Source organism: Gossypium arboreum, chromosome 3 (assembly GCF_025698485.1).
Source record: "Gossypium arboreum isolate Shixiya-1 chromosome 3, ASM2569848v2, whole genome shotgun sequence".
In the NCBI taxonomy this organism is placed as follows: Eukaryota; Viridiplantae; Streptophyta; class Magnoliopsida; order Malvales; family Malvaceae; genus Gossypium; species Gossypium arboreum.
The window spans coordinates 52,520,790-52,531,972 of record NC_069072.1 but is presented as its reverse complement, the minus strand read 5'-3'; the positions used below and the strand labels follow the sequence as shown (position 1 = coordinate 52,531,972).

General features: G+C 36.5%; 1 protein-coding gene across 1 annotated transcript; it reads right to left on the bottom strand.

Annotated features, from left to right (window-relative positions):
* Positions 1–8,040: 8,040 nt before the first annotated feature.
* LOC108478644 (sphinganine C4-monooxygenase 1-like) lies at positions 8,041–9,482 on the bottom strand. Its single transcript, XM_017781114.2, has 2 exons — positions 9,174–9,482; positions 8,041–8,782 (listed from the first exon to the last, which is right to left on the bottom strand). The coding sequence occupies exons 1-2, from the start codon at positions 9,399–9,401 to the stop codon at positions 8,228–8,230; spliced, it is 783 nt and encodes a 260-aa protein (XP_017636603.1). The 5' UTR covers positions 9,402–9,482; the 3' UTR covers positions 8,041–8,227.
* Positions 9,483–11,183: the final 1,701 nt, after the last annotated feature.

Below are 11,183 nucleotides of genomic sequence, written 5' to 3'. Positions count from 1 at the left end.
GTTGACATATCGGACACCTTGAAACAAATTGAAATGTCTCGTTTCATACCGGGCCACCAAAATTGGCGTTTGGTCATTGTACATTTTAGTACTACCGGGTGGATTGACATTCGACTACAATGGGCTTCATTCGAATTATCGAAATAAGTTCGAATTCTTTGGAACACACAGACGACTTCGAACCTCAAACAATCGTCATCATCAATTTGAAACTCGATTCCTTGTTCGAACACACTCGGCCCGTTTTGCAAGCAACTCCTCATCAACTTTACGAGCTTCACGAATTTGATGAGCCAATAATGGTTTGGTCTTTAATTGGCTACTAACACATTGTCGGGTAGAATAGACAAGTGTACATTCATCGCTCGTAAAAGCAAGCGGTGATTTTCGACTTAAGGCATCCGCAACCACATTAGCCTTTCCGGGTGATAATCAATGACGAGTTCATAATCTTTTAACAACTCGAGCCATCGTCTTTGTCGCAGATTTAAGTCTCTCGAGTCATCAAATATTTGAGACTTTTGTGATCCGAATACACATGGCACTTCTCACCAAATAAGTAATGTCGCCATATCTTTAAGGCGAACACGATGGCGACCAATTCGAGATCATGGGTTGGATAATTTTTCTCATGTGGCTTTAATTGTCTCGACGCATAGGCCACAACTCGCCCTTCTTGCATCAATCGCAACCCAACCCAAGTAGGGATGCGTCACTATAAATGACAAACTCTTTGCCCGATTCGGGTTGCACTAGAATTGGGGCTTCGATCAAATAAGCTTTCAGTTGATCGAAACTTTTCGACATTTCTCCGTCCATTCGAACTTAACGTCCTTTTGGAGTAGCCGTCATTGGCGTGGCTATCGTCGAGAAACCTTTTACAAATCGTCGGTAATAACCGCAAGCCCCAAAAAGCTCTAACGGTAACATTCCTTGGTGGTTTCCAATCGACTATGGCCAAAATTTTGTTCGAGTCCACCACGACACCGATCACGGACACCACGTGCCCCAAAAGCTAACCTCTTTCAACCAAAATTCACATTCTTGAACTTTGCGTATAATCGCTTATCTCGTAAGATTTGCAACACTAGCCTCGGTGTTCAACATGTTCGGTTTCATCTCTCGAATAGACCAAAATGTCATCGATAAATACAACTACTAACCGATCCAAGTATGGCCTGAAAATTCTATTCATTAAATCCATAAACACCGCAGGGGCATTAGTGAGCCCAAACGGCATCACCAAGAATTCGTAGTGACCGTACCTCGTTCTAAAAGCAGTTTTGGGTATGTCCGATTCTCGGACCCTCAACTGATAGTACCTCGACCTCAAATCTATCTTTGAAAACACCGAGGCTCCCTTTAATTGATCAAACAAATCGTCAATTCGTGGCAATGGATATTTATTCTTTATCGTCACTTTATTGAGTTGACGATAGTCGATGCATAACCTCATGGTTCCGTCCTTCTTCTTCACAAACAATACAGGTGCGCCCCATGGAGAAAAACTCGGTCGAGCGAAACCTCTATCCGTCAATTCTTGCAATTGAACCTTCAATTCCTTTAATTCCGTTAATGCCATACGACACGGGGCTATTGAAATCGGCGTAGTACCGGTACAACCGATGCGAATTCCACTTCTCGAACGGTGGCAATCCGGTAACTCCTCGGAAAAACATCGAATACTCACAAACCACTGGTACCGATTCGAGTTTCCTTTCCGTCTCTTTACTTCCAAACACATACGCAAGGTATGTTTCACACCCTTTTTACATACCTCCGGCGGTCATAGAAGATATTATCATTGGCGCTCCTTTTAAATCGATGAGACTCGACTCGGACTACCTCATTATTTGCACTCCTCAAATCAATGGTTTTCCTTTTGCGATCCACCTTTGCATCATGTCTGATCACCAATCCATACCAAGAATAACATCGAATTCATTAAATGGTAGAAGCATCGGATCGGTAGGAAAACAGATTCTCGAATTATTAGGGGCATCTCTTGCACACTTTATCAACGAGCACGTATTGACCCAAAGGGTTTGACACTCGAATTACGAACTCGATGAGACTCAACGGTAGAGTCTTCTTTGGATGCTAAGGTTTCACATACATATGAGTGAGTAGAGCGGGGTCAATCAATGCAATCACAATAGTATCAAAGAGAGTAAAAGTACCGGTGATAACGTCGGGGAGGATGCCTCCTCTCTCGCGCGGATGGCATATGCTTTAGCAGGATCACGGGTCTCGGATCGGACAGCCGTATTAGAGGCTCCTCTCTGATTACCACCCCTACCTCCAGAGATTCTCGGGGCCTACCTCCACCGTCGTTCCACTAGGTCTTGCACCTTGCGTCTTATTCCTCTCATCTAGCTCCGTGCAATCTCTAATGAAGTGGTCCTTGAACCGCATCCATAATGAGCCCTATTAATGCAGACTTACCCCAACATTCACCTAGGTGTCGTCTTCCACATTGGGGGCATTCGGTCTCTCTTGGCGATTATTGCCCACACTAGCTCTGAAGTAGCTCGGGAGTCCGTCAATGGTCGGGCTCTAATGGAAATTCCCGATCGTCCTCGACTTCTTGGTGTCCTCCACGAACCTCTTTACAGCCGAGAGCGGAGCTTTACTCGTCGATCTTTTACGGTAATCTCTTGCTTCAAATTCAGCCTTCTTCTTCTCCTTCCCAAGTTCTTCCGCCTTGCAGGCTCGTTCGACTAGTGTCACGAACTCCTTTATCTCTAAAATTCCCACTAGTAACTTTAACTCTTCATTCAATCCTTCTTCAAATCTTTTGCACATCGCAACCTCATCAGCCACACACTCCCGAGCATACCGACTAAGTCTTACGAACTCATGTTCGTATTCAGATATGGTCATCCGGCCTTGCTTGAGTTCCAAGAATTCCTTACGCTTCTGATCGATGAACCGTTGACTAATGTATTTCTTTGAAATTGGATTGGAAGAAATCCCAAGTAACTCGTTCATTTGGGACTATGGAAATTAAAGTCCTCCACCAATAGTAAGTGAGTCTCATAACAAGGATATAGCACACTTAAGACATTCATCGGTGTGCATGACAGTTCATCTAACACTCTAATGGTGTTATCGAGCGAACTCGGCCTTTTCGGCATCATCGGTAACTATGGCCTTGAACTCCTCCCCACGCTTCCTAATCAAGTCCACGGTGGTTTACTCAGCCTCACAGGATCGATGGCTGGAGGCATTGCGGGCTCTTGGGGTGGAGTATTTAAATTCGGGAATGGTTGGACAGCCGGGTTGGTTCGGGCATATTCGCGACCCACTCATTCATCATGGTGAAGAAGGCTTGTTTCGCCCTTCATTTTGATTATTCGCGGATGACCGAGGCTCAGCAGGCGGTGTCCCTTGCGCAGAGCAGCCGCTACACTTTCAACGTCATCCGCCAAGGGTCTCTCTACCCGGGTTCCATTGCTAATCAAAACAAAAATTCCAACCGTCGAAATCATCACATTATTAAGCGCTAACAATTTGGCATGTATAGCTAGACTCACGCGCTATGGTAGTCCTAGAACCGACTAAACCATAGCTCTGATACCAATAAAATTGTAACACCTAACTTCGTGACCGGCGCGGTGTCGGACACGAGGGTTAACAACCAAACCCTCTCAAGATGCCAACCAATTTGGCATTACCAGTCAGGCTGGAAAACTGCGTCACCGTCGCCTTAAAAATCATATCTCGAGTTTCAAAACTCGGAAACTGGTTTAGTAAATTTTCCCTGAATTTAGACTCATATACCCATCCATGGATTTATTTTTAGAATTTTTGGTTGGGCCAATTGGTACATTTTATTAGTTAAAGTCACCCATGTTACAGGGACCGACTGCTCTGACTTTCGCGCGTTACAACTTGAATATCTCTCTGTACAGGGCTTTAATACTGGTGCCGTTTGTTTCTAATGAAACTAGACTCAAAATGGAATCTGTAAATATAAGGCATGACTCCTAATTATTTCTGGATAATTTATGGTAAATTTTCAAAGTCGCGACAGGGGACCCAGAAACCGTTCTGGCCCTGTCTCACGAGAACCTTAATATTTCTCAGTATACTGCTCATATGGTCGTTTCGTTTCGTCCATATAAAAATAGATTCATAAAGGTTCAGTTCCATAATTTACTCACTATTTAATTCTACTTCTACTATTTTTAGTGATTTTTCAATCTCATCTCACTGCTGCTGTCCGCAACAGTTACTGCATGAGACTATGCCAATTTCATGAATTTTTCCTTGGCCTTAATCATCCATCATACATGACACAAATTATGGCCACCTTATCAAAATTTGAGTTTCTAAGACTCGTGGCTATAGGTTCTAGCATCCCACTCGGCGACCACATAGGCCATTTTCACATGGCTTAAAGTTTACAACCCACAATTCGACAAAATATAATAGCCTATACATGCCAAATGTTCTTCAACAACAAAAACAATACCACAAGATTTCAGCCGGTGTGATGACTTCAACGACGGTCCCGATCACGCAAACAATACGAGTCGAGAGACCTAAAATGGGTGACAAGAAAAACACCGAGTGAGTTTACAACTCGATAAGTCATAAGCATTCATCAATCCATCGATAAAGTTACTACTACATGTACAACAAATGAGGCTAGGTACTCGTCCATATCGAATCTATACCATAATACCTCGGACCTTTCGGTCCAATCTCGAACCAATTCATACATCCACATTTCATATTCTACACAACAAGATAATCGAAGCATTTTTACACATTAACTCATTTTCCAGCACAACCATACAATTTCAATCATCACATAGATTTAAGGCTTACCAATTTCAACCCCAAGCATGAACGTATTCTCTATTCGTCATGAGCTCGAGGTACTTACCCGATCCGCTGTCCATACTCAATTCAATGGAGACACACCCTCCATATATTTAAAGTACGCTTTACACAGTGCTTACTACTCGATTTCGCACACTTAGTGCCACGTAATTTAAGCCCGCACACGATTGCCATACCCTCCGAGCTCGCACACCCAAAGGCAGTATTTTTTCCACTTGCACACTTAGTGCCATATATTTCCAGCACGCACACTTAGTGCCATATATTTCCAGCACGCACACTTAGTGCCGATCTCGTCACCGTACACACGTATTGCCAAGACACTTAGTGCCGAAAGCAAACTTTCTACACATTTCACTATTTCTCTTACATTCAACAAATGTCATCACTCCATACACATACATTTTCATTCATATATATATATGTCATCCCATTAAACACAATTGTATAAATTTTACAATCATTTAAGCAATATCAAATCGTGCTTAATGACTTACCTTGTTTGGGGTAGAACGGTTCCAAATCGGCTACTCGTTTGCTTTCTCCTTTCCTTTGTCCAATCTAGTTCCCTTTGCTCTTGAGCTAAATCAAACAATTTACCTCTCCATCAAACACAAACATACGGCATTCACATGCATTATTATGGTTATTGCCGAATACTTAACACAACTAAGCTGAAAATTTACTCAATCTCATCTTAATTTATTGCTACTTATTTATCAAAGTTTCCAATACAAGGTATTTAACACCTATGCCCATTTGTACCCCATATGGCGAATGCTTCATTCCTTACCCAATTAACCATCCAACAATTTTTCAGCCTCATTACCACCCTTTTCATGTCTAATTGTTTAAATACTCTCAAGCTCATTCACAAGTACTATTATACATCTCATTAAGCATTAATCATGTTGCAACATAAATTCTATAGCATGGCGAATACTCATGCACACACACATAACAACAAGAACTCAATGGCACAAAATTTCCTTTTGTTAAACATTGAACTTACTCATTTCCATGCTTTCATCACAACAACATCAAAACACTCACCAAGGAAAACAACATGCATGGCGAATTTTAACTCACCTAACAACTTAGTTTCGATTTGAGATTCAAGGAAAATTTTGAACCAATCCTCCAAATCATGCATGCATTTTCAAGAGTGGCATAAAACATACCTTCTTGTATCAAAACACCTTAGTCTAGTAAGCTCCATGGCTGATTTTCTCAAGCTTTTCCCCCTTTCTTCTTAGTACATTCGGCCAAGCAAGGAGAAAATGAGAGAATGAACACCCTTTTTTTTTCTTTCTTTCTTTGCTTTTGTTTCTCTCATGTACGGCAAGGGGGAAAGCATCCACACTCTTTTTTTTTGTTATCATCATTTTCTTTTTCCATTTCTTTAATGCTAACTTTCTTATTTTATTGTTTCCTACATGCATCACTAGTCTACCATGTTGGAGACATGTTTCCACCCATAGCATGGTAGGCCATCATGCTTCATTTTGGCTAATTTGACATGCAAGGACAACACTTTCCCACATGTATTAATAGGCCACCTTACATTTGCCTAGCACATTTCTAAATTTTCTCACATAAGTCCTATTTGATAAAAATTCACTTACAATTAACAAAATCCAAACATGAAATTTTCACACATGCATATATACATATAATGAGCATCAATTATGATGGTTAATTATTATTATGACTCGGTTTAGTGGTCCCGAAACCACTTTCCGACTAGGGTCAATTTAGGGATGTCACAATTTAAGTGGAAGACATATTAGGGTGAGAAATAAGGCTTGGAAAATGGCCTTATTCTGTCCATACGGGCTTGTGTCTCAACTGTGTGTGATACACGGCTATGCGCACGAGCGTGTGGTTTGGCCGTATATCCCCTTTATCTTAAAAATTAAGAAACAGAATGCTCAGGTATTATCACACGGGCAGAGAGACATAGGCATGTGCCTCAGCCGTGTGTGTCACACGACCCAGTACACGGGCATGTGACCCTTGCACCAAATTATTGAAAATTAAATTATCCACACGGCTTAGTACATGAACGTGTGGCTGGCTGTGTGATCCAAGTCAGAGAGTTACACGAATAAGGACACGGGTTGGGACACGGCCGTATCCCTCACATCGAATGCCCACATGGCTTGGGACATGGCCGTGTCATTTGGCCACGTGAGCCATACGGCCTAGCCACACGGGTATGTGTCCCTTACACCTAGGAAAATTTTGTAATTTCGCAAAAAAATTTCTCTGAGTTTTTTATTTAGTCCCAACTTACTTGTAACACATATTCTTATGCCTCGAGGGCTCTTATAAGGGACTTAATGATTGATTTCTGATATGAATATTGTTTAAATGCAAAATATTTGTTATTTGATCTGTAATCTTTGGTAATGCTCCATAACCTTGCTCCAGCAACGGATTCGTGTTAAGGATATTACAACTTTGGGTTTTGTGATCCCTACCCTTAACTAAGTTGGTGTAACCCATGAACCTAGTCTCAACCCAACTGGAAAATTACCAAAATTTTATTCTTTTTATAAAGTTATATTATTATCAGGATATATTTTATCTTTTATATTTTCATTAATAAATAAAACTTTACACATGGTACTATTTGAACCAAAGACATCATTAATTTTAAATATTCAATTTTACCATTTTAATCTTAGCAATATGTTATATTACATAAACTTTTAATAAATATATTTATAATTTTTCACTCATATTGTAGATGTGTCATAATTTAATAATTATCATGATGTTTTAATAACTTTATATTGTGTTTAAGTAAATTAATTATTTGATTCGATATCGATTAACTTCAACTCAATCAAGGGCTTGTCTACCATGATAGTTTGTGTGCATTTAGCATTTTTCATAATTTTTTTTAAAGATTTAAAATTTTAGTGAAATTAATTTAATTTTTTAATTTTAAAACTTTTTTTAAACATACAAAATTTAAAACTTTAAATTCTAAATCTTAAATTTTAGAACCTAAAATTATATGTATATTAATTTTATTAAAAGAAATTGTCTGTAAGTTGCAAGTACCTTTCCGACTATCATATTACTATTTTCCTACAAGTTAGGCAATGGATTTCATATTCACCCCCACGTTGTCTCTGAAACAGAGTTGATTTAAAAAAAAAAAAAAGACAAAAAAAGATATTTATTCTTAATTACTAGCTAGTTTTATGACAAATCAGGCCCAAATTTACATTTCAAGCTTTTTTATTACGACATGAAGCATGTAAACATGCTTGCTACGTTTTTGTAATAATTAAAAACAGAAGGAAGCAAACATTGATGATATGGCAGTAAATACTAGTAGGAGCACTAGTAATTAGTTAAATAATTAATTCTTGAACTCCTTAAGAGGCCGCAATTTAAAGCCTCCTTCCTCTCTTTTCTCAAGTGAATAAGGCATATATGTTCCCAAAATCTTGTCCCAAATGGAGAAGAATGGTTGGGAGAAGTTGTATTTGCCACCGTAAAGCTGATGGTGGAGATCATGATACGCGGTGTTGTTTGTAAAGAAGATATGAAAGGGATTCCAGGGAAGCATTAATCCACAATGGTCATCCACTGATTTCATGTTGCAGAAAGAGGAGAAGAAGGCAGACGTTAGAGGGGACATGCCAGAGATGTAAATAGCCATTGTACCGCCTATGATGTCAAAAAGAAGTCCCTCGATCGGATGACTGTAGATAGCACCAAATGGGTACGAAACCACCAGTCGATGATGCTTGGAATGGAGGTGCTTGTACAAGAACTTGTTCTGGTGTAGGTATCTGTGAAGAAAATATTGGTAAGTATCGAATACGAACATTGCTACAATAAACTGTCTTGCTATAACAAAGAAGGAAGTTGACTGCCCTGAAGAAGCTTCGGCATCGTTTCCTCTTGTTATCTGCACCAAGTTAACGAAAGTTAAATCATAACTAATTGACCTTAGATAAAATTTGGTTAAATATATACATAAAAGAAAGTGTATATTTAACCAAATAAAAAACCCACCCAATACGTTAAACAAGTACAATAATATACATATTGTGATTTCATCAGCTCCTTACCTTTAATGGATTAATTAGTTGCTTTTTTGGGACTTGGGAGTATAAGATATTTTAACTTTTCGTGTAATTGATATATATTTAGTTATAAAAAAAATATCATCACGTATTATACTTTGGCCTTTCAAATGGACGTGGTAATTGATATATATTTAGTTATATAAAAAAAAAAAAAAACTGTCATCAAAGTTGAGTAAAATCAAGGTGAAAAACCTTTGGCAACAATCATACCATATATAATAGGTTAGTGGCGATGAACTGACGAAATTGTTGCCCAAGGACGCCTTTGATGACGGTCTTTTTGGAGGCAAAGTTCTTCTCATCCTCATCTTCTTTAGGATGCAACCTGTAATTGTTACAAGAGTAGCCTAAAATCGTATACAGTCCACCATAAACCCAATAAACAATCACTGGCATTAAACTGCCAACCAGCATTTCATTTGTTATCTCGAATGCCATTGCAAAGTGCAAAGCAAATTCTACGAAATATGTTTAAGGAGTCGAAAACCAAGCACGTACGTAAATCTTGAAGCTTCCTCTCCTCAACTTATAAGTGAAGAGAGAGTTACAAAAGGGTCCACCAAGCAATAAAAGATGTGGGGTTTAATGTATTTTTTAACCACTCATTGAATATTTTGCTCTAAAATGTTTACTTGGACCACTAATTTTTCTTTATTGTTCTTGTTATTTTGGCGCGATATAACCGAACGACGGTTGGTGGTCCGACGCTGTGTGTAATGTATATGTCGTATACAAACACTCATGACAAAACAGTTATGAATTTTAGGATGAAAAATGGTTTTTTAAATAAATATACAGAACATCCATGTACTATAGGGTTCTAAGCAATTTAATCCATCTTAAAATTAATGGAATTTAATTTTTATACAGTTAAAAATAGTAAATAAGGATAATTGATATAACATTAATTATTTTAATTAATAAATTTTGGGATAAATAACAATTTAGACCCTATAAAAAGTAATTGAAAAGACCTAAATAATTCTTTTAATAAAAATTAATATGGAAAAAGAAAAGAAAAGAAATGCAGTTATAAAAAGCATGACTATATGTAAAAGCACAATTGGTTAAATTTTTAAATTTAAAAAATATTCGAAAAATTATAAATTATTCAAAAAATGTAAAACAAAACAATTAGTTCCTTTTTCTTCGAAAAATTCTAAAATTATTTAAAAATATTATAAAACTTTTAAAACTTTTATTAAAAATCAAAAAATTATTTAAAGAAATTTTAAAAATTTTGCACTTTTCTAAAAAAAATTTATATTTTATACAAAAATATAAAAATTTATATTGAAAGAAATATAAAAATTTATTTAAAGAAATTTTAAAAATTTTGCACTTTTCTAAAAAATATAAAAGATTTATTATTTTTGAATTTTTATTAATTTTAGAATATCATATATTTTAAAAACATAAAATTAAACCAATCAAATGTAGACAAATGTAAATTCTTGTTCTTTCAATAAATTAGCATTTTGGGATTATAATAGAGTATTTATCATCCATAGTAGTGATTAATTCCATTATCAGAGTTGTTCTCCAAAAATATAAAAATATTGGCTATAAAATTTATTCCATTGAATCAAGTGTGCTTTTACAAACATAAATAATTAAGATTGTATTCAATTGTTATTATTTGCTTACTTTTAAATAGTTTACAGAATCTTTTCAGAAAAAAATGTAAAATTAAAAATCTCATATTTAATTAGAAATTAATAAATTGTTTATGACTTAATAATTTATTAATGAAAATAATTAAGATCAATCTTTTTCTTTTCTTTTTTTTTGCTTGCTTACAAAAATTATTTTTAATATTTATTTTTTATTTTAAGATTAATTTTAAAATTTATAATCACCTTTTTCAATAATATTATTTTTAAAATTCAAATATATAATTTCTTTTAAAAATATAATGGACATTATTATTGATACAGAAATTATATCACTTCGTTTATTCGGAAAGAAATTAAATTATTTCAGACCTATTATTTTCTTATCGAAGCAAACAATCCAAAAAAAAAAAAAAAGAAAACAAAAAGAGGAATTATGTGTGTTAATTGCACGAATATTTGTCAGTAAATAATTGTTGAATTCATTAATGGCTTACGTCCAAAAGTAGAAACAAACAAACAAGAATGTGTCCGCTGCCCTCTGCCTAAGTTGTCTCTCAATTCATATCTAACTAGTACAACTGCCATGCTTCACGTGAGAAATTTA

Excerpts from the sequence above, each read along its gene's own strand:
- LOC108478644 (XM_017781114.2), bottom strand. The coding sequence starts at position 9,401 with ATGGCATTCGAGATAACAAATGAAATGCTGGTTGGCAGTTTAATGCCA. Across the intron at positions 8,783-9,173 it reads CCACTAACCTATTATATATG|ATAACAAGAGGAAACGATGC; the intron begins GTATGATTGTTG and ends AACTTGGTGCAG.